Genomic DNA, 24,421 nt, shown 5'->3' on the forward strand with positions numbered 1-24,421 from the left:
AATCAGCTGAAAGAAAACTTTCATGGTTAACATCGAGAGTCAATCAATTTCAAGCGATGAAATGCTTCATGGTGGCCCTCAGTAGCCTTTATCGACTAAATGGCACGTCCCCCATGCAGCGGTACCAACCGACTGTCGTTATGACGAGGCAGGAATTGTTCGCGAAACCAATCACTTCACTTCAACTTCGAATTTAAACCATGAAACAGTTTTGACAGCGCAAATTGCAATGCCTAAAGTATACTCGAGGTACTGCAGCGCAGCTTAGGCTGTCTATAAAACGAAAATTCAAGCGCCTTCTGCCTCACCATGTCTCGATCCAGCGTTGTTTAATTATACAAACGGAGAACTATTCGCTTCGTCGGTACATAAAAGAGAAGCTCGCAAACCTTCATGAGGAAGACACCACAAGCCTTGCATATTTCACTTGATTTTTGACTGTCCACCACATGATATCCTCCAATATGTCCCATACTACTAATGAATGACGCTTCGGCTTCTTTCTGGCTACAGCCATACGGTCCGAAAGGCATATCTCACAAGAAGATTGGGGCCGAGCAGCCTGTGTCAGTTCGCCAAATAGATTCATCATGTTTATTCCTCAAGCAACGAGCACCAATAAATTGCCCAAGTGAGTTGAACGTGTAGCACGGAAAAGGGAATATATATTGGTACAATCCTTTTCGTATTCTGCAACAGCTGTAAGCCTCAATTAGCTTTACTTCAAATTACCGCCATTTAAAATAAACAAGTGAAGAACCGCCCAATTTTGAGAAGCAGTTAAAGAAGCAAGTGGTGCTGGTAGAATTTAAACTGCAACGTTAGTCGAGTCCTCGTGTCACTGCCGGGCGTTTCTGTGAAGAAATGCCAAAAATTCGATGATACTATGAACTACTCGTAGTGAGCAAACCTGTTTAAGCGGATTAAAATCAAGTTAACTGTTGTAGAAGTCATATAAAGGCAGTGTTTATGTCATAATTGTTGCACCGCAGCAGGTATGGTATCATAACTGGATTCTTATGTGCTATGTTATTGCGGTAGTCGATCCGCGCACGAAAAACTCGCAATGGGCTGGTCTGAGCTCCTTCGGCTGGAACTGTAGCATCGCCTTTTTGAATGGTATTGTTGTCTAAGAAATGAGCTCTTTGAATAAATCTTCGTGAGCGAAGATGTCGTAAAAATATATTTGAGACACGAACTAACGAAAACACTGCAGAAGGCGCCCGGACACATCCCGAACTGCAGCAGACGACAGGCGCGAGACCGTGCCCTGAGATCACGCGAGCGGCGCTCGCGTGATGTCAGGGCACGGTCATGACAAAAATTATGACAAAGATTATGATTATGACAAAGATTATGGGGTGCGCGGGTTCGGGTAATTCACCATTTAGTGGCAAGAACTGAGAAAAATAAGCGCAAGTTTCACTAGAATAATGCAGACAGAACGATAATTCGACAAGAAAAATCAAGTTACAGCGCCATTTATTGCTTAAGTATGGTAAAAAAGAAAAAAAAACATACTTGTGTTCATTTCCTCCTTCTCGGGATTGCTGCTTCCTGCATGATTGACATGGTTTTCGACTCCTGAGCTCTCTACGCGGTTTATTACAATGCACACGCTCTGAAAGGAAAGGGTTGTATACGCATTTAAAATATTCACGCACAAAGATTCCATATAAAGGGTGTCCCATGTAATTTTAGCCAAGAATTTAAATATGAAAGGCGCGTGGAAGCGAATTGAACCGAACGCATACTATTCGCGATGTCCTATAGTAACTCAGGCAATTTATTGTTTTCCCCATAATGCAATAACTAATTAAGTTTAATTACTCAACTTTGTCTTATATGCCCATGCCTTATAAGCAGATTTGTGCAGCACCTTCAGAAACCGTTGATCGAGTTGTTTTCTGTACGATACGTCCCACGTAGTCTTTTTCTGGGTTGCGAAGAAAGCCCGCAAATTGGTATCGCTGTGGTATCGTGCTGCTCTCAAGCGTGCGTTCGGTGAACATGGTCGGCTGCATCATGACTGGCGACGGGGAAGCGGCAGGGCGTTATGATAGTTATGATAGTTGTAGGCAGCTAGGCCGGCGGCTCCCGTCGGATGACGGCGCAAAAGCATGCTGCTGGCTGAAAATTGCAGAGGAGATAAAGAACGCCCTGCCGATTCCCCGTAGGGATGGGCCAACTTTTAAATTTCGGGGTGGGCCAAAAAAAATTTTGTGTTAAGCCAAGTAGAAATTTAAGCGTGGGCTGAGTTGAAGTTTGGGGGGTGGGCCGACTTGAAATTTGGGGACTGGACCGAATTGACATTTGGGGTGAGCCGAATTGAAATTTGGGGGTGGGCAAACTTGAAGTTTAGAGGTCGACCAACTTGAAATTCGGGAGTATGCTTACGCACACTTAGGCAACTCCGCTGGAGCTTATGCATTATTTTTCAGTCGAATTTGTTTTGAATTGGGCTGCCACCTACGCATGAATAGGTTATTATTTGGTTTTCTCGCGGATACAGGCTATGTGCAGGGGGTGTTCACATGATTGCCCACGCTTGCTCGCACTGAAATTGCACAACCGTCCTATTCAGTTTAGCGACCACAGCAAGAAAGCTACTACACATTGAGAAGATAAACGCACGGACGGACGATGCACTCGCGACCAATTCATTACAAGAAGGCACGCTGAATATGATACCTGCAGTGCACATGCGCGCACAGGCAAGAAGAAAAAACCAAAACACAGAGGGTTGTGCCGCAACCAATACTAGAACAGATGGACTAGAATAAATCTTATCGTGTGGTAGAAAAAATGTCTGGAGTATAGAACGCGCCTCAAAGTTCCTTTTACATAAGTGTGTCCCATTCACACGGCTTTAAGAAGAAAAAAAAAACTGCTCATAAACATCACATTCAGCATCCTCGATGCTGCTATCACGATTCAAAAATTTTTGTACACCACTGTGGTGCGCAACTGATCCAAAATAATGCGCCTTCATCGAATACTGCGGCCAGGCTGCTGGAGCCAAGGAGGAAGAGCGTGCCGTGCGCAGTGCGCGCGGCTGGCGCGCGAAGAGAATCGAGGAGGAAAGCGCCGCGTGAAGGAGAGTGGCGCTACTGACAAATCATCGAAGGGTTTTAGCTGTTGGAAGAAAAGGCTACTCCATTTTGCACCCGAGTAACGCCGCCGTTAAGTGCCGTTAGCAGCTAGGGTGCCTCGATGTCCTCCTCCGCAACCGCTGCAGATTTTGGGAAGGAGCAAGTCGAGGCACGCTAGCTGCTAACGCCACTTAACAGCGAGGTTACTCGGCCGCAAAAGGGAGTAGCCTCTCCTTCTCTGGCTAGGCGTCGCCAGAGGGCGCGGACTTGTCGCGCGCCTGTCGGAACGCTCCGTGGAGCAGTCTTGCGGGGCTTTGGAGCGGGGCACCCGAACGGGCGAACTCGATCCTTCGAACGCGACACCGCTCGCGTGACTGTACACGCGATTAGGCGCTGGTGTCGAGTCTGGAGGCGAACATATTCGCTCAATATCCGGTCGCGGTGAGTCGGACTTCATCGATTCGTCCGGACCCATCGACATGTGCTATTGATAGTAAATCGGCTTAGTGGCATTGGTGTACGAAAGGTGCGATAAACGCACTTGTGATTATCTGCACTACTGTATTGTCGTTCCTTTTTCTGGAGTGCACGTTTGAGACCCCCCACAACATATAAAAAATGCATGACAATGAATGCGTGACCATTGTGGTGGATAAACAAACATTCCGTGATAGGATGAACGTAAAAAAAATTGTACGCATAACCCTCAATTTTAAAGCATTTAGTTCTGCACTATACGAAAGCTTCTCGTCACATAGATTCCAACGTGTGCGTTGGATGTGCATTTTGTTTTGTGAATCGCCTCTTGGCGATGTTTATCCCTACATAATGAATATTTCATATTGCTGTCATGAGATTTACCTCAACTTTGTTGATTACTCGCTTCAAAAACTACACGAGTTGCCCTTATTTATTTATCATGAGACTGTTCACTGAAGTAAAGAAAATTATGCGGATCCCACGCACTGTGGGAATCGATGTACGAGAAACTTTCTGTGCTGTTGGCTTTCATTGATGATAACTAGCAGTGATTTTGACGGCAAATGTTTTATTTTTTTCAATGTTTAGTCTAATGCGAGAGTGGCGAGCTTGTGTTGAACGTTACATTGCGTGCCCCACTACTGTTTGTCTGCGTCGTGCACAGAAGACACAGGGAGACGTGTTTGTTTGAGGCGCTGGTGTGCGCCATTGTTGATAACTTCTGAGAGGGTTGAGCATTGTCGTTGCCTCAGATGGCACATCGCATGGGGGCAGAAGTGCTAAAACGTTAATTGAATTATGGGGCTGTACGCGCCAAAACCACAATCGGATTATGAGGCATGCCGTGGTGGCGGACTCCGAATTAACATTGACACCCTGGTGTTCTTTAACGTGCGCCTAAATCTAATTACAGAAGCGGTTTTGTATTTCGCCCCCCCCCCCGTCGAAATGCGGCTGCCCCGGTAGGGATCGAACCCTCGATGTCGAGCGATGCCATAGCCGCAAAGTGCTGATTTGACGCGCGATCGCTTCCGTAGTGTTTTTGCGTCCGCGCACTCTCCGTCTGTTGTGTACTTGACAAATCTGCATGATGTTTATTTTTCAGAAATAGCAGAAACATACCTTCAGTTTTCCCGCAGCCGCTGTCAGGGCTGTAGTATAGTAGCGTTTCGTTTAGCTTCTCGTGTCACCTTTTTCCTCTCCCTCCCGCGACGCCTTCCCTATGTTTAGGAAGTGCGAGCAAAGAGTGGCAAGTTTTGCTATTTTTCGCGATGCGTCGGTCCTGCCCATTCTCTGCCTGCTCTCCCCGCCTCCACTCTACCATTCTATCTACCTCTCCTATGGACTTGCACCTTAGTAGATTGGTATGCCCTGCAGTTTTCTCAATGCTTTTTCGGAAGCTCACGGATAATTACAGCCGTCAATAGGCTAATGTAGCAACTCCCAGGGAGCTCCAGAGGGCATTGCGTGCATGTGACGCGATGGAAAGATTTAAACGAGTTTCTGGCATCGAATTTGCTCTCTGCCACGCTCCTTCCGTGTAGACACACTCTCTGAACCACTCCCCCCACCCCCGACGTGGCGTGCCAGACAGTAGCAGTGGTAGTAAGGAAGGCGAAGGAAAAGGCAAAGAAAGCTTCGCTTCAACTTTTGGGTGAACTGCGCGATGACGGGACAGAAAGGAAACAAATATAAGCGCAGACTATCGACTCATGATTTATTTGAAAACACACAGAGCATACATACTGACGCGAATGCGCACGTGGTCAGTCGGGGAATGAGTATCTGTTATTCAAGGTAGTCAAGCTGCTTATCTGTCAGCTCGATTGATGGGATTCTGACACATTTGTCTCTTCGGTGGATCGCGTGGGTCTCAAATATTTCGCGCGTTAGGCGATTCTTGTATGTCTTCAGTATAGTGCCGCGCGCAAACTCTCGTTTGCAACCGCTGCACGTCGTACGTGCAAAGCCAGACTGCTTCCTTGGCCGATTCTGATCGAGCATGAATGTTCTCTGAGGCGGTCACTAACGCAACGCCCATTCTGTTCGATATACGAGGGACCACATGACAGAGGAACGCTGTACACAACATCGCTACGGCAATCGATGAATTTCTTCACGTGTTTCTTCTTTCACCTTTCGGTCGTCGCATCGTCTCTGTTGATTAGGCTGCATAAACCTGTTATATTGTTGGCTACTGAGAAAACAAGCCACACCTCGGCCCTTCCAGCAATTTTATTGATGTGTTGTGAAATCTTATGAATGTACAGTCTGACCGGGATCTTCGTAATCGTAAATTGTTCGTAATAATTGCAATCGTAAATAGGTGTGTGTAAATCGTAAAGTACGAATTACACACAACCTACAGACAAGATCGCGTCGGATTGTAATTTGAATATACGAGAAAACATAATTATGTTACGGAAAAACTCAAACAAACCCCTTTGCCAGTGTTTCTAACATTCATAGACCGGCCACGGCGTTCGCCATTTGCGCACGCTGGTGCGTGAATATCTCGAAGTCCACGAAGCGGCGCGCCCGTCTCCTTGAAACACTTCCAGATGGCGCTCGCATCTGCCGCATCGCGGCCCACGCAAGAGGCCGCGTTTCTACCAGAAAGCCCACCTTCGTGCATAGCATTCGCCGCGAGCGTTTCCCGGTAAACATTACGTTTACATACGCTACCGCTGCCGGGAAGCTTGAGGAGCATTCACGGATCTTTGAATGCTAACGCGTTCCACTCTTAAAAGCGAAACTTAAGCGTCCTCCAAATTTTTGAAGGCATACAAGAATCACCTCAGGCGCGAAATATTTGAGGCCCACGCAATCCACCGAAGAGACAAATGCGTCAGCATCCCATCAATCGATCTGACGGATAAGTTTGACTACCCTGCACCGACTAACCACGTATGCATTTGCGTCAGTATATATGTTCTGTGTATTTTCAAATAAATCATGCGTTGATAGTGTGTGCTCTTGTTTCTTTCCTTTCTTGTCCCGTCCTCGCGCAGTACACCCGAAAGTTACTATGCACCAACAAACTCAGCTAAAAACATTTCTTTGTTTTACATACGTCGTGGAAGCTTGGCACGGCGGGATTCTAGGTACCTTATTGCGCTTAGTAGTCCACAACTACGGCCTTGGAAAGGCCGGACAGAATCGATCTAAATATAAAGCGCTTGCGATCTGCTAAACTGATAAAAGTAGGAATTCTCCGTGCAAATGGCACAATGGTCGCCTCACCTTGGCCACTGCGGACACCAAGAACAGGAAGCCTATTATTGGAAGCAGTTTGCCGGTCACAATGACGGCGTTCCTCAGGTCTTCCTATCAAGTGCAAAAAATAAATAAATAAACCTTCGTGCAGCATTAGTAGAATGGAGTCATCGCTATCAAGTCTAGCGAATGTGAGATGAATGAAAAATTTCATTTCGTTTGGAAACTCGACTAATCTCTCCGCCCAGTGGTGTAGAAGTTAATATTTTGGCAAAGCAGAAATCTCTGGTGCGAAGCCGGAACTATTGCAACAAATGCCAAAGAGGTGGAAAACAGAATAATAAAACTTTCTGAAATGCGCGAAGGTACACTTGAGTTGGAGAGTTCAAAGAAGTCACACTGAAAGCGTTAAGATTTGGTATTGTAGGCGCAGAATCTTAAGCACTGTACAGCGCAACTTGACACAGAAATAGAGACCAGATGCGCACAGTGTTGTCTGAACTAGTACAGCACGCTTGAAAATGAAAAGTATCTCATGATCACTTCGTGCGTACCGAACGTATCCCTCAGAAGAGATAAATAACAGTGCCTCGAATTGTGGCGGAAACATGCTAGGCTGCTTACCTCGCAGTCGGCTCTTTCGGGTGGAATGTCGGAGCGGACCTGAAAAGTGAGACAAAGAAAAATCATTCCGAGCAACATGTCGCTGCATTCTTGTCTTCGTTTTGGGCGAAAAATAAAAAGTTACCTTCCTCGGATTCATGTATATCGTCGTGGGTCTCGGATATTCATGTTGTACAAAACTAAACCAGAAATGATCTTCTAGAACCTTTTCCTCTAACCTAAAGCAAGACGCACGCGGCAGTTCGAGACAATGTTTTTTTGAGTTGTTGAGAAAATTGACACTACTTTAACTCAAAAAAACATTGTCGATAATGTTTGATATTTCTGGGAATCGGGAATTTGTTGCATTGTGTGTTTGCACAAATTAATTAAGGAAAACAGTTCTAAACACCAGTCGGGGCAGCTGCCATGGATCTTAGAAGGTTGACGAGGTTAGACTTGTTGTTGGTGTGCGACGATTTGGGAGTTGAGGCGGACGAACGGATGAAAACGCCAGCTATCATAAAGGCGATTAACGATAGTGGCAATGATGACAAAATCATTGAGCTTGCTTGGGAGGTGATACAGGAGCCACGGGAGCGTGAGCGTCGTGAACGTGCGCGTGAGCGTCGTGAACGTGAGAGTGAGCGTAAGCGTGAAGAGCGCGAGAATGAACGGAAGCGTGAGCTTCAAGAACTTACTCTTAGGCGTGAACGTCACGAACGTGAGAATGAACGCGAACGTGAGTATCAGGAGCGTGAGCAAAAGTATGAGAGAGAGAAGGCAGCACTGATCAAAGAGATACAGTATTGTGATCAGTTAATGGCACAGAGACAACGGCTGTGTGAGAATCCTGCAGGTAGTACAGAGCGAAAGAATGAGGCAGCATCGAGCGGATTTTCGCCAAAAGCCGACGAGAAGAGTAGTGCCTGTGAGATTGGCTGCAGATTCATAAGTGAAGGGAAAAGGCTAGCTGCTAACGATGCCTTAGTGGCAACAGAGGCCGTTAAAGGCCGCAGGGAGAGCGACGAGGTGCTGTGCCAACAGATGACTGTAGAGACAGCTAGGCCAGCTGCGAACAAATTGGCACAGTTACCGCGCGTGTGCGTCGCTTGTAATGTTAGTGAGGTTGCTAGCGAAGAAAAGGGTACTGCTGACCCGATAGACACGAGCACCCATGTAGAGCTAGATCTGCGTGCAGAAGTGAAGTGCGAGCTGAGCGATGCAGGTGAGGGTAATTCTCAGGATTGCGAGCTGCGTAGCTCAAGAAATACAACTGCATTGTTCAGGGATAGGTGCAGCTCTCCGCCAGTCTAGATAGCCTAGAGATGGACGATTTAATTAGGAATCATTCGGACCGTGCGCGTGAGACAGCGATCGAGACCGACGGGCTGTGTGTCGATGCACATCGTGAGTTGGGCAATGCAGTAGAGGGCAGTTCGCAAGAGTGCGAGTTGCATAACTCGAGTAAAGCGTGCTGCATTGTGCCAGAGTCGGTTGAGCTGTCCGCCAGTCGAGGCAGAGAGAGTGTTGATTTAAATGAGAATCACTCAGACTGTGCGGGTAAGAGACTGATCCGGGCCGACGAAATGTGTACCGGCCAGCACGAGGCACGAGAAGGCGACATGAAAGCGAGTGCAAAGAGAAAACGCCATAAAAAGAAGCGCGGTAAAGACCGAAAGACGGTAACTAATGTAGCGCCGCCAAAGATGGCGAGAAACCCAAAAGGGCAGGGCGCGAGGAAAAAGGTGCGGTCGTCACGGACGATGTTGACGCATCCAAAACGTTCGAGCCACCGGTCAAAAGGAGACCGAGAAGCATGTTCTGCACGCACGCGGACAAAGGGCACGGGGCTGTTAAACTCCTCGTCGTTCCGTAGTTCTTTTCATAGCTCAGCGTGCAGTACAAAGAAGCGCAAGGTGGCAGGACGAGACCAGGTGGGGAGTAGCGACGCGGTCAATCGAGTTTGTGAGGAAAGCGGGGCGCCAGGACACAAATTGGCAGGAGACCGTAACGTCTTGGGGGAGCTGATAGTGAGTCAGCCTTTTTGTTGTTCCTCGGCAGCCAGAGTAGCTTTCAAACCGCGACCACCTCGGGTACGACTCAAACTATGAGTCAGACGTAAGCATTTGGAAAGGGAGGCCAAGAGCGCTTCCGTAGAAATGAAGTGTTTTGCTTTTTATTTTGAGCATAGGAAAGTTTTCGCGAATTGAGACTAGGATTTCTTTCAATGTGTAAGGTTTAAGCTTTGTTTGTGTTTTTGTTTGAGAAGCTCGAGATTTGAAAGACGCGTTTTCTTTTGTAAACATGTAGTCTCGCGGGGAGCTCATTACTAAGTAGATCGGCTTTCTTTTTGAGTGTGTGAGTAACCCGAGGGTCAAGGTTATCGGTGAGAGGCCTATCATACCGCGCGTGTGTTTTAGTTAACCTTCTTTTTTTATATGTTTTTTGTTTTCTAAGGTTAACCGCGTGGGTTTTCAGTGAGTGCATGATTTGCACCGAGGAGCGTTCTTAGTTCCATTAGCGCGTGTCCTGTGTGGACGGAAGGAAGCAGATTTATGACTGGGTTGCTCGTGTGTTGAGGGAAGCCGTATTCTGACTTCTCTGATAAGTATGCGTGGAACGAGTTATTAAAAGACGCATTATTTTAAGGGTTTTGCGGAGTGTGTAAGTCCCGCAAGTTTAATTGCTCGTTTAAGTCACGTGTCCTGTAGGACTATCAGGGAAGAAACGTGAGTAAGCGTAAATGAAAAGTTTGCCTACAACGCAAGTACGCATTCTGTTTAGTGACCACAAGGCTAGCGTGCTTGTGATTACGTACTTGTGAGGTTGACCAGACTGTTCAGTGGCACCATTACGTGCGATAAGTACGCCACTGCGATAGATTGGAAACATGCTGTTCGTGTAGTTAGGCCACTTAAGTTATGTTCGGCTGTTTTCATTTGTTGTTTGCAACGTCGACGACCCTTTGTTTTGCAACAACAATAGTACTCTGGTCTTGTCGGCATTCGGGGACAAATGGATAGCTGTTTGGAGGGGTGGTTGGAACTGTTTTGTCAAAATTGGGGAAATAAAAGATCAGGGTTCATTTTGACTCAGTAATAGCGTGCGCTTACACGTGGTGCAGCGCTGTGTTGTTTTGTTTGTTTGACGTGTGTTCTCCAGGGCCCAGGATCCCGAAGTTCGCCAAACGAGGCTCGACACCAATACCCTGCAGGTTCTTTCAGCGTTCCTCATGGCCGGCGAATTCAGTTCACCGGCCATTCAGAACAACCGGGGCGAGGACGAGCTGTTAGATATGGGGCTGTTTCGGGCGCCTAGTTCGAGTTCCCCAGACCACATCGAATCGCAGCACAACTAATTGAGAAGCGCAGAAACGCGGAAAGCACATTCCAGAGGAGCGCTCGAACAAACAAGTTGAAGGCCCCCACTCCGTACCGCCGGGAGTAGGTGGGCCCTCGAACAATGGAGCCTAAGCGTGCCCCCCGTCCGCCTTTGAAGAAGGCATTTGCAAGCCAGCGGGGCCGTACCGCCGGGAGTAGGTGGGCCCTCGGACAGTGGAGACCAAGCGTCCCCCCCCGTCCGCCTTTGAAGAGCGCATTGCTAGTCAGCAAGGCAAGACCGCAGAGAGCCGCCGGGTGTGACACCGCCGCACGGGCGCCTACCATTGGCCGAAAATGGCGTCATCTGAGCGGACTCTCCCATTGGCCGAACATAACGCGACTTCCAGTCCTCGAAGGGTTTAAAAGAAGCATTCCAGAGATTCCTAGAGCATTCCCTGATTCTCCTCTCTCGAACTTCTTGCCGCGGGCCGCAGCGTCCGAGTTGCTGCCGGCCCGTAATGATTGCACGACTGTTCATTGACGTCTCAATGTATATAATGTAAAATAAACCTCCCAAGTATTTTTCATCTCGAAGTCCGTCCTTCAACCCCTACAACGTGTAGTAAAATGCAAGTCAACGAGATAACTGATAACGCTGAAAGTCGGGATGAAGATTGAACACATCCGGCCACTAGATAGTCCTAAACTTTCATGTTTAATTTTATTTTAGGGTAAACCATTTTTGGGTGTACACAGGCGGTTCTAACTTGCACAATCTGAACGAAAGTGATTTTGTCGGCTTACATGTCTATGCTATTATATGTATGTGCTCGTGCCACTTGATCAAACAGTAGGTTATGCAGGTTCGTAAGGAAGCCGTTGGCGATAATAACGGCCCATAAAAGGCTGCTATGCTTATGTTTGTGCAGGCTATAGAATGAGGGGTTCAAGAGCAAATTGTGGACATAACTGCTTCACGCGGCTTGTTTTCACGCCGCTTTACAATCAATGCCGAAGGAAATAGTGGATATAGAACTCACAAAAAGGTTTTTGCTCGCACTTTTATTTGAGGGTGTCAAAAAGTGACACTAAGAAGAATGTTGACAGATTTCAAAATTGGTCCTTTACAAGTACATATATGTATAGTCCAAAGTTCGACGAAAACCCATCAGGCGAGGGCGGTGAATTGATGCATGCGAACCGGCACTGGCCTAAGGTTCAAAAGGAAATGAAAAATATCTAAACACAAATAAACATAATCTCCCCGAGATATAGATGCTCACTTTGTGCCATCTATCACATAAGTAATAATAATAATATTTGGGGTTTTACGTGCCAAAACCACTTTCTGATTATGAGGCACGCCGTAGTGGAGGACTCCGGAAATTTTGACCACCTGGGTTTCTTTAACGTGCACCTAAATCTAAGCACACGGGTGTTTTCGCATTTCGCCCCCATCGATCACATAAGTAAGCGGCCACTGTTGCGCTCATCATCATTGTGAACAAGGGACCTGTAGCGGTCTCAAAACACCATTATATGCTTTATTTCCTTTTCAACTTTGCGAGTGCCGGTTTATTTGAAAAAATATATGTCTTTAAAAGAGTCCGGATTTCTTGATGAAAAGATCTGCTAAAAGAAGCCTCAGTAAGCGTAACACACGAAGGAGAAGATGGTATAGTAGTGGTGATGTCTACTAGGTGCTTAGAAAAAGCGGCAACCTCAATTTCTGCGGCTTGATGAAACAGTTTCGAGCGAAGTAGAAAGATTTGGCTCTGCCCTCGTACTTTTATCAATCAATAACCGCTGCCTATAATTGTGAATATTTCTCGCGGTGATGAGAAGAGATACATGCGAATTTATGGGATCAACTTCGGAAGTTGCATAGAACACCTTCCGAAGAACCTTTCGTTCAGATTCCCCGGGCTCAAATATACCTATAGGTAGCGCAGAAAAGTATTGCTTTTTAGGCAAACGCTCAACGAAATTTGAATGAAATTTGTTACATAAGATGCTGAATTCAAGTGTTAAAAGAAACAATTATTTCGCCTACGTTTATAACATTTTATACCTGAAACTAAGCGAAATTGTGAAATCTTAAAAATTTTAAGGAAGGACCTTGACGTCACAATACTGACTAAGCACAAACAGAATGTTGACCCCCACGGTTTCATTAAGGTGCACACAGACCAAATGTGTGGATAATATTGCGTTTCCCGGAAACCTTTCTGGCCAAAGAACACACCATCGTTGGAAATTAACGCTTTGAAACGAATAATAAAGAAAGAAGCTGACGAACAGTCTCAGCAATTGTCTAAGCTTAGAGTATCCTCCATACATGTTAGAAAAGTTTTCAAGCAGAAACGTTAAGCTGTTTTGCTTACATCAATTAAAAGATATATTGCACTGATTAAAAAAATGAAAATTTGTTATGACGTGAGTCCGGAAATTTCTCGAGGCCGTCCACGAAGCACCTAAACTCTAATCTACACTTATTCCAGTTCTGAAGCGCAGTTTATCGCGCCACGTGTCCTTTTCGTACACTCAGTATCTTGCAAAAGGTGTACGTCCCTCGGCAAGCGCAAACAAAGAAAGCCACCAATTAACACAAGTCTGAAATTTGCGTGGAGCTTTTAAAACACGTAAAACTTGAAAATTGAGTTTTAAAGGTCGCTGAATTTTTTTTTTTCGAATTATATGTTGATATTTGCGGTAGTCCTGAAGCGTAACTCTTTTTTGAATATATCACGAAAGTCAAAGGCTCAATTAAGACAAACTGAGTAATCTCCGGCAAAGCGCGTGAATCCACTACGATTTCACAATTCTGCCCAAGCGTGACCTTTGGCCGTGCCAAATATCACCATCAACGTTTAGCGCGCTAGCTACAGTGGTCCTTGAAGTGAATTTTCATCCATGATTGGAGGGGACAGTCTGCGTCACGTCTGGTTGCAATGCGAGCTTGACTGTAGTAAAACACTTCGCGTTGTCATGGAAATTAAATTGGCTGTGCAGGCTTTTGTGCTAACAGCCGCCTCGCACCGCTTACTACGTCGACAAACAGTATCGTCGCGAAATGATAGTTGTGAATGCATCTAAGTGCTGTATGGCCTTGACGTACCCATGTCCTGAGCATGAAGCTTGCCAAAGCAACTCCGACTTCAGCCAGGGTTAGGACTGCGAAGATGATGTCCAACTGCAGGAAGAGATATCACGGGTAAGGGTCAATGATTTAAAAAAAAATATGCGTGCTTGAAATCGCTCCGTCCGCGACCTGCTTGGTCAAACCAAGTGTCTAGAGGTTTCACGTAGGCTTTTCTAGGGAAATAACGGTTTTAATCATCATTATCATCAGCATCATTACCATAGTTTGTCTATGTCTACTTCTAGGATGAAGGCGTCTGCCAGTGATCTCCAATTTCAGCTGCCTGGCGCCAGCTGACCTGCGAATGCTTGCGAATTTTCCAATTTAATAATATCAGCCAATTTTCTGACCGTCCTCGACTGCGCTTCTCTTGGCGCCCATCCTGTAACAAGTAGACCACCAGTTGTCGACAGTACGCGTTAGACTACCGAATTGCCCCATTTTCTTTCTCTTAACGTCAACTGGAATGTCGACTGCTCCCGTTTGCTCTCTAGCCCACACCACTGTCTCCCTGTTTCTTAGCGTTATGCCTGGCATTTTTCGTTTCATTGGTCGTTGCACGGTCCCTAACTTCTCAGGCTTCTTTGTTACTTCCGGTAGAATCGAATGTTTGCACACTTTCTTTTTCGAGAATTGCGGTAAACGCACGTTCATGACTTCGGAATGCCTGCCGTACGCGCTCCAACCCATTTTTAACTTTTCATGTAAATTTTCTTCTATTAATTATGGTGCACTGCGAGTAATTGGCCTAGATAAACGTATTCTTGCGTGTACTTAGAGGCTGACTGCCAATCACGAATTATTGCTCTCGAAAATAAACGTATTGCAATTCAATTCCGAAGGTTTCTCAACCCATTCTGGCCGAGAGTAGATTTCCGGTAACCAAATTGAGATGCCATACAGAACCTCAGATCGAGAATCAGTCTCGTTGTCGAATTACCAACACGCACGCAATCAAACTTATTAAAATCTACTGCACTGGTGAGCCGAATTCATTAGTGTTGTTAACATGTTGTCGCTACATGACCCCCGGCTAAACTTTTGGAAGCGGATGGGCATGGTTGCTTTCCAATCGAAATAGTTACGGCCCTTCACTAGCGGCCGATCCTCGAGCTGTATAGTTTCGTTATGATGTAATAGCAGCGTCTGCTAGAATCCGCCTGAGTGAAGATGTCCTTTCCAAGCAAGACCTCATCGCACGACTCATAGGGGAGTGTTCCTGAAGCAGAGTGACTAGTTCTGTTGAGTCATATGATAAGAAGCCAACAAACACTGACATTAAGAACAACACAGGGGGAATTACTTGTGCTTAATAAATGAAATAAAAAAACGATAAATGAATGGAAATTAAAGCGTATGAAAAAACAACTTCCCGCAGGTGGGAACCTAACCCACAACCTTCGCATTTCGCGTGCGATGCTCTACCAATTGAGCTACCGCGGCGCCGTTTCTTCAGCCACTTTCTTGGGTATTTATGTGTCCTAGTAGAACCCTGGGAGTGTTTGCCAGCGCCGCCGCTCATAGACCTTGGCGGTGGACGTGGTTCAGCCATCATCTGATTTATGGGAAATACACGGGTTGGCATAAACCTCATCCTTCTGCCTTGAAATGGCTTCGTGGCTTTTTAGGCTCGTGATTTTCAAGAAAGTACTGCCTAATAAACAAATTATCACTACTTAAATTACCCAATGGCAGGATTCAAACACGGGACCTCTAGCACATAAGCCAGATATTGAAATCATTACGCCACGAACGCATGCATCGAGAGGGGACGCGAAACGCCTTTACGAATTCATCGCGCGCAAGCCATTGTCTTCGGTCGCTTGGCGCGTTTCGATTTGGCCAGCTCGACAGGCTGAATCGTCGCAATTAGTAGCGATTGTGCGTGTTCGCAGCTTCTGCTCTTCGAAGAGTATAGATTTCTATGAAGCATAAGAAGCTTCATAAACAAAGCCACAAGAACGTCTGAATGCGCAAGCACGAAGGTCCGACAAGTTCATGTACGTCTCTTATGGAGGAAGGAAAAATGTAGGAGGGAGCATTATGTGTCGCAGCCAGCCCGGTTGGCAAGCGAACACTCTGTCAGGCCACAGTGGTGGCCCAACACGTGAACTCTTTCATCGGGATCACGGAGCAAGAATCGAGATTTGCTGAGATGTTTGGTTCCCAGTATAGCTATGCCACTAGTTTTTATTCAGTGCGCGTTTGTGCGGCTGTCCTGCCGTGACTCTCTACCTGCAGAGCGCGAACACTAAAACCAACCGCGCACTTTGAAGTGCGATCCCGTGTTTGGCCGACAGGTTTGGCGTCAATCGCGGTGCGATATGCTTCCTCCTGTCTTTGTCCTTCCTTGACATCCAGTAAAATATGTTAACAATAATTGGTTTACACATGGGAATATTCTATGCAGCGGTATGTCGTGGTGATTTCAGCCATGTGTGACGGCAGATGTATAGTTTCTTCGTCGCGAGGCCCGAGAGTGAAATAGGCAGGAAACACGTCTTAATGTCGTTGCGGCTGACTAGTTATTAGGCGACAACATTTTCTGACTTCGTAGAAAAACAGATGCGAGAAGGAAATTCTGGTCGCTGAAAAGATTGTGCTACCAGTACAAAGTTTCTACTGAAAAACAAAATCTTATCAAATAGCTGCAGTTTTCAACAAGAGAGAGAGAGGGAAAAAGATCGAATCGAAGAAAAGGCATGCACAAAAATTAGGAATAGTAAATCCGGTTTTATGTTGTTAAGACAGCAGACCTCCATATGTCCGTACTTTTCAGAACAGAATCATGAGTGTTCTCAGCCAGTAGTACATAAAGCTGCTGCGTTAATATAGAGCCTGGATGATGATGGTGAACTTGCGTGGCAAATCTTCATTCTGCTATAAAGTATGAAGAGTAGACTGTTTTTGAACCTGCTGATTGTCTATAGGTTCCACGCTGTTTAAGTACGCGCCTTGCCAAGATACTCTGGGACATTTTCAGGGACACAAACACATTGAGTGCTAATATTAGTTATATGTAACTTTAAAAAAGTGCTAGCTAGAATTTAACCATGACAGCTCATTTGCCGTAAGAAACGTTGTTCAAGTAAACAACATAACTATACGTAAAGATATGTCAAGAGAGGACCCAAGAAAAATCCGAGCACAGCGAATGTTGGTACGTCAGTCAAACGGAGCTAGCACCAAACCGCGGCGCAACGATAACCAAACGAAACTATGACGGAGGGGGGGGGGGGTAGTGGCTTTGTGGGATACACTTACCGTTATGTGGGCACTCAAATCCAGCAGCAAATTCAGGATACCAAGAACGCCGGTCAAGGTGCACATGAAACCCAGCACCATGGTTGTGGCGGCCAGTCCCACCAGGTATTCCCGTCGCCCTTCCAGTTCCCAGTCCCGTCTTTCCACGATGCCAAGCACTTGGAGTCGTTCTCGAAGGCAGTACCCGAGCACGGCCACCAACAAACCGCTTCCCTGCATTGGTAATGAAGAACACACGCTTTGAGAAAAGGAAACGCCTGTTATCATTCTCAGCCCAAGTCTGCCACTTGAAATGAAGTTTCTCCGAGGGATCGCCTTCTGCCGCTGCCTCGAGTCCGCCTAATTTAATGAATCCATTTAAATGCCCTACCAACCTGTCATGCATAAAGGTATCGTGCTTTAGACGAGGAGGGCGTTGTCGCTTATAGTGTGAAAAAACAGTGCAGAAAACTTGCGGGTGCGCAAGCAAAGCAAAAATGGCCGACAAACATTGATTCTACCATTGAAGATTGCACCGCTCTGAACAGTAATATACAGGCAGAAACTTTCAAAAGTATGCCCCAAATAACAGGCCTTTTCTTCGAACATGGAGCATATCAGTTCTCATAATTGTACTCCCACAGAACCGTGCCAGTGTCTCATTCAATGAGCTCGGCTACCCTTTCTTTACCTCTGTACCAAAACTGACGGTAGCTGCGTCGCGTATTCTTGCCGTGATGTTCCGCAGCTGGAAGTGCTCACATAAGCGATAGTGACATGCCTGTTTCAGTGATGCTCTCCAAGTTTCGGAATGTCGTACAGAAGACGATGCGCCACTGGTTTCCAGATAAGCACAAAGAAAGAGAAATTTGCGGAGGTACTCGACGGGAAAGCGCTGTTCGTGCGCATAATGGGAAAAGGTCGTTGCTTTCGGTTTGCAAGGAGGTACACCACGGCGGTAGGAATAGAGAACCTGGGCCCGTATTTACAAAAAGTTCTTTCTCTGTCTTCTGACTACCATCTGTCTGTAAGAGCAGATGGTAGTCAACCGTGAAGTTGAGCGTACTGCTAGCGAAGGCGGCCGGCCAATGGCAAACACTCAAGAAAGAAAAAGAAAATTACACGGTCTCATAAGATCTCTCGTAAGAGGTGAACGGCGAAAGCCTGCTCATCATACCCTTATCATCCGCCTCTTTCTCTTTGCGTCTTCTCTTTCCATTCTTACAGGTCATTTCAGTCATTATTAGTAATTATTATTAGTAATTACTGGTCATTAGCATTTTTAGTAATCCAAATGAACTGTAGTCGTTACAAGTTGTCGTTAGACATATTGGTAATGTCGTAGTCATTACTGGTCATTGCAACTAATTTCATTCACTATTAGTCACTACTGCTCCCTACTAAGCATCTTCGATCATTTGTAATCAATTGTGGTCATTACAAGCCGTCGTTAGACATGTTGGTCATATCATGGTCATTAGTAGTCATTACAAGTCATTTCAGTGATTATTAGTAATTACTGGTAATTAGTAAACATTTTTACTCATTGCTAATGAATAGTAGTCGTTACAAGTTGTTAGCCGCATTGGCCATCTTATAGTCATTACTAGTCATTTCAGTCATTATTAGTCATTACTGCTCATGACAAGCATTTTAGTGATTTGTAATCAATTGTGGTCATTGCAAGCCGTCGTTAGACATATTGTCCATTTCGTAGTCATTAGTAGTCATTACAACTCATTTCAGTCATTAGTCATTACTGCTAATAGCGAAGCATTTTTAGTCCTTTGTAACCAATTGTGGTCATTGCAAGCCATCGTTAGACATATCCATGTTTTCGTAGTCATTAGTAGTCATTACATGTCATTAGCAGTCATATTATTCATTGCTACTCATTAGTCATTAATAGCCATTATTAGTCAGTAACCTCTGCCAATCTCTATTATAACGTTATGACTCACTTTAACGGCCACTATCAATCATTTTTCATTCATCAATCTGTGTTCATATGGCGTGATGACGCTTGGGCGGACACTCCGGCGGTCAGGTCTGATGACAAACTTCACCATGAGCCTAGAAAGGCTTTCGCCTTATTACACAATCGAGACAATATGGAAATTGAGCGCATCCCGCTCTTTTGTAACTTTTGTATAGGCTATTGTAACTTGTATTGTTCCTGAGGGCTTAATCGGAAGTCTTCTGGGAAGCCTGTTTGCAAGCATAAAAAAAAGGGTATATTCAGCATGTTCAGCATGCTTCAAAAGCCCGAATCAACATATATTTTACATGGTGGCAGAGAGAATCAGATAACTTCAGAGGGAAAAAATTTGGAACAGTTTTGAAGAACAAAGAAATTCAGATGCCATTTTTTATGCGACATCCAATTGCTAAAAAAATGCGCGTTTGATGCCCACTTGCCCATCGCCTTTATTTCCTCTAAGTTGCACGAATCCTGTGGTGCCGGCCATCTTCGTTGCAGTGATATTTTAGCAGTCCTTACGTGTCACGTAACGCTCTAGCGTGTCCCCAGCGTCAATCTCAGCAGACGGCACGTGAGCAGGGGCTACCATCCCTTTTGAAGCAGCGTATGGAGACAAACTATGACTCTGCTAGGCCGCCCAAGAGCGTACTTACTACCTACAGCCCCATAGCACTTAATAAATACCGAGTCTGCGCGTTCTGTAAGCGCGTCTGTACCGCGCATTGAGTTGACGTGTGGTAAAGAAAGTTTCCTGGGCACAAACTTCGACGCAATCCTTACTTGAACTGCAACGTTGTAGGCGACCAGTACAGTGCGGTGGTGTTCCCATTTGTGTCTGTTCGCGCGTATGGTTTCATAATTGAAAGTGCTAAAGCTTGCTCAGCAGCGCACGGAAAGGGCAGTTCAGCACGTGGTAAACGTCTGAATGCCAGTGCTGTCGTTGACGGGAGTGCGCCGAGTTATTATAGGCCTTCCCTTTCTTCATACCAACGATCGCCTGCGGTGGCACTGCAGGTACTGATACTGGCGAAGACCGGTGGTCGTGGCGCCAACGCTTAGGAGCTGGCATTTGGCGGCAACGAAAGCGATCGCCTGCTTCCTTTTTGCGACCGATTGCGCGCAAGGAAGCTGCTTGAAGCACACTTACCAGGGACACGGTGTGCGCAGACAGCTTGAGACAATGTCCTCTCTTCTTTACATGTTGGGTCAACATTTTTTCGAGGGACGGCATGAGTCTCGGCGCCTGGGCGAGCTGATCGAACTTACAACGGGCTACTTCTTCTGGACCGCACAAAGCAGGGCTGCGGCCCGCGGCTTCATTGTATCCGAAGGCGCACTGGGATTGATTTGCTGCGATAGGTTTCCACTCTACGGCCTCCTTTCCCATGAAGCCCTTGCTACGTTTTCAGTTACCTTCCAATCTCACTTGGTCCCAGCGGCCATGTAGATAAGCCTGCGACTGCGAATTGAGCTGTATCGCATCCAGTCTTCAAACGATGATTATCGAAGCGCGCAAAAAGCGAAAAAAAAAATATAATGAACGAAATGGTAAAGCGCGAACACGCATGACGCTAAAATATTTGTCATTCTGCCTCCATAAAGGTATAATCGTTGTGTGCTTTAGGAATAAAATGGAGTTGGAAAGTTTTCTTAACTGGAAGTTTGCAGTTTACAGAAGACGAGTAAAACGTATCGATTGTAGCAGCGAACCTCTGTTTTACCTAGATTCACTTTAACGTTCCTTTTTTGCCTAACGTAAAGCCTATTTGTGCACCATTTGTTTAACCATACCATCTAAGGCATTCATACACGTGCAGCGAAGGAACGCAGCAGACCAATAAAGCAGTGAATATAACCTGTCCGTTGTGCCCTCCCCTTCCACTTGACCTGGATACGCTCCTGCCCTGGGGGTCAAAATTAATCCAGTCGTCAACACGGCGTCTCTCATATTCAAACCTTCGTTTCGGTACTTAACATCCCAGGATTTAATTTTAATAATATCGCATTGGAGTGTCATGTCATGTCAACATGTGGCATGACATGTTGACATGACAACAGGCATGTCAGCAGGAAAAAAAATTCACCTACGATTACGATATTCCCTAATGCGAAACTTGTGCGCAACTGTATACGTGTTTTCATTTCGCAACATGTTGGCTGGCGCTGACGATAGACAGTCTTAGAATAGGGGCCCCAAACGTTTTGGGGCCCGAAACAAGCAGCGTCGAAGCCACTGCGCATGCGCGAGACGCAAACTTCGTTCGGGTTTATCGTTGTGAACGCTATTTCACCGATCTAGCGGGATCCCAAATGGCGGCCCCAAGAGCTTTGCGTCAACAAACATGGCGGCACCCATCGAAGAGACGGCTCTAAACTAGCACCAAACTGGGTTTGATTCGCGGTAACGCGTGAAGTACGCAAGCTAGAAGTGACTGCGGTTATCGCTTTCTCTCAACTAGCGTGTGTTATGAAGATTGAGTCATTTGACACCGCTGATTCCGAATTCAATTGTGGATTTTATGGCTCGTAGGCCTAACACGGCAAAGCTTGGCTGGTGAAGGCACGTAAAGTTGGTTTTGTTGCTCAAAACTAAGCGCTACTAATTGTTTGCTGCTTGAAGAATAACCTCTAAATTGTAATGAAACGCGAATACACGCAAATCAAAATTACTATTCCTATCATAAAATGGTATATTTTATTTATTTATTTCTAATAGTTTTTCTTTGACGCCGTAGTGGCGCTGTCAGCGCAAGACGCTATCCGCAAATGCAAAACCCTATTCTAAAACTCTTCACACCTGCGTTCCCCAACGCTAAGACCCGCAAAGCTCTATGGGGTCCCAAAATATTGGGGTTATTCCTATTCTAAAACTCTCTAATGTCTCGTACGGCACATAGCAAACGGAGCGAAGACTGGCGCGATGACTGCCTCGCTAGCCGGGAGATCGCGAGACGCAGTTCATGGGTGACGCGTGGGCGTGATTTACAGCCGCCGCTGCAGATAGACATCCGCTCATGCAGCGCTTTGTTTCCATATATGGTATATGGTTGACGCGCTCGCCGCATGCCATCGGTAAACAGACTGCGGCACGCTACTATGGCGCCATCTCGTAGCGGTCGTCGCCGCAGAGCCCGTCTTGCGCGGCACTACGCTTTCCTCCTCACACTTTGACCATACTCTCCTCCTCTGCTTTCCTCCTCGCGCTCTCTTTGCTATCGCCGTATTTCAGCCCACGCTGCGCTCCGCGTTCGCTCTTTGGTCCTTCGTTGGGCTCGTTCACTCGATTACGCCGAGGGAGGCTTAGTCACGCAGACGCTCAATGCAGGAATGGGCGCTTAGGAGCTGCGCTCTAAAGAAGCTAAAGACATACAATAACAACACAAAGAATGTTAAGAAGGAAAAGAGCTCCGCAATGAATGGCTTTCTTAGTTCACTAAGTGAAAATATTGTTAATGTGAACATGAACTTCGCCAATTACTGCATGATCAGCAATATTAAGGCATCTGGCTTCCTAGTTTATGTGGCAGTTTTATACCCGCGACAAGAATAGTTATGCATCCTTATTCAAGAGCTGAGTGGATTTGACCGCGAATCTTGATGCTAAACCTATGTTCCTAATTGTGCTGGCATAGTAATGCCGGTCCTATTTTGCCAGAGCTTTGAACGGGTACAGACAGAATAAATTGAAGCACTACGCTCAGAAGCCACACGTAAATCATAACACATACACTTGGAATGAACCGGAATGAACGGGAGGTATTTTGACATCACTTCTGAACAGTGTTTCAAAACGCTAGAGATGTTTTACTGTGTGGTTTCGTGACTTTGCATTTATAAATATTTTAAGACGCTTTCTCATATGATGAATAGAAGATACTGAAAATGCATGGGCCTCCGGCAACACTTGTCGGGTTGCCTGTTTTTCCAAGGACGCACTTGGGATGCGCATGTATGCTGAGAGGGCCATTTAAAGCCTCCAAAATGCAATAATCGCCTTCATCGTCCAACGATTTCCAACAAGTGGACCACACTGCGCTGCCACGAGTGAACAAAGCCATCTCGCACGCGCAGACATAAAAATCTGCAAGCTTTTTGTTTCTCCCGCCTGTTCGTACGGACCGATAGACTTAAGAGGCATGCTGCTTTGAAAAGAAAACCTGCGCCCCGCATCCTTTTGCAGCAACTTGCGCGCTGTACCGAGCTATGAGCCGTGGAAAGTTGGTCACTCGCTCTTCAGTTTTCGCGGCAAACTGCTAAAACAGCTGTTGTCGGTTGTGGCCTCTCGGTTCGCGCGTGGAGCGTGCGATCTGAAACCGTGCAAGGTGGAATGCGCGCGCATGCGCCAGCAGGACAAGACGGAGACGGCCAGGCCGGTTATGCAGGGGGTTCCGAGGCGGGGCATTGTCTCCGAGGAAAGGCAGAAGACGGTGGCGGATGGGTTGCAGCCGCCACCTTCCTGAGCAGGCCCACAGTTGCCTGCGTGTGCCTCGCGTTCTGCCCGACCCATAGAGTTTCTCACTATAACACCTAGAGGGTAATCTGGCGCCACCGTCTATGGGAGTTTCTTAAGGGGGCACCGTGCCGTCATGGGAATGACGGTATATGTGTCTGCGAGGCTCGTGTTGGCTGGTGTTGTAAGAGGCTTCGTCTAAAACGTGGATATGGCTACGCAAATAACGCGTTCTCAAAGTAAAATCTTCATAAAATCTTTCCATTCACGCATATTACATCTTTACTCACCCACGATGCATGACCAAGCGAAGAGAAAGCAAGAACAGACGACCAACTGTTTCAAAGCGAGCGCGAACCTTGTCGTCGGTCCTCCAACTTTAGTGGCCCGCTGATACTTTTTACGTAACATGTAGTCGTACACACAATAACAAGTTCTCATAGTTAAACAAAACATATTTTCGCGTAATAATAAAGCTAAAACAGTTTTTCACGTGCTCTTCTAGTAGAAAATGAATCATTGTGACAGACGGAACGGTACTTGCCAAGCGCGTCTTCAAGGTGTCCTGTCTCTACGAGAACGATGCCAATCCGAATCCACAATATACCGGCATTCCCATGCATACCACAGCGCAGCAGCGCCAGATTTCCCTCTAGGTAATGTAGTGAGAAACTCTATGGCCCGACCTAACGGTAGTGGGGCTGATTCCATGTGTTGCTTTTTTCCGTTTCCCCAAAAGGTATCATGTGCCACTGGATTTGACCGGGTTGACGTTCGTCCTGGTTGCCGTGACGCAGTAGCAAACACAAAACGCTTTTTCATCCCCGTCTCTTCGATTGCTTTATATCTGTTACTGTACCACAGGATGGGGCGTAAATCTCGGTCTATCTC

The 24,421-nt window shown here is 46.3% G+C and overlaps 1 protein-coding gene across 1 annotated transcript; it reads right to left on the reverse strand.

Annotated features, from left to right (window-relative positions):
• Positions 1–1,454: 1,454 nt before the first annotated feature.
• On the reverse strand, positions 1,455–20,356 carry LOC142577986 (uncharacterized). The gene is made up of 6 exons (XM_075687411.1): positions 20,228–20,356; positions 17,121–17,333; positions 13,833–13,907; positions 7,413–7,451; positions 6,816–6,899; positions 1,455–1,621 (listed from the first exon to the last, which is right to left on the reverse strand). Exons 1-6 carry the CDS (start codon positions 20,309–20,311, stop codon positions 1,490–1,492), a joined length of 627 nt encoding a protein of 208 aa, XP_075543526.1. The 5' UTR covers positions 20,312–20,356; the 3' UTR covers positions 1,455–1,489.
• Positions 20,357–24,421: the final 4,065 nt, after the last annotated feature.

The sequence above is a fragment of the Dermacentor variabilis genome, chromosome 4 (genome assembly GCF_050947875.1).
Source record: "Dermacentor variabilis isolate Ectoservices chromosome 4, ASM5094787v1, whole genome shotgun sequence".
NCBI classification, from domain to species: domain Eukaryota; kingdom Metazoa; phylum Arthropoda; class Arachnida; order Ixodida; family Ixodidae; genus Dermacentor; species Dermacentor variabilis.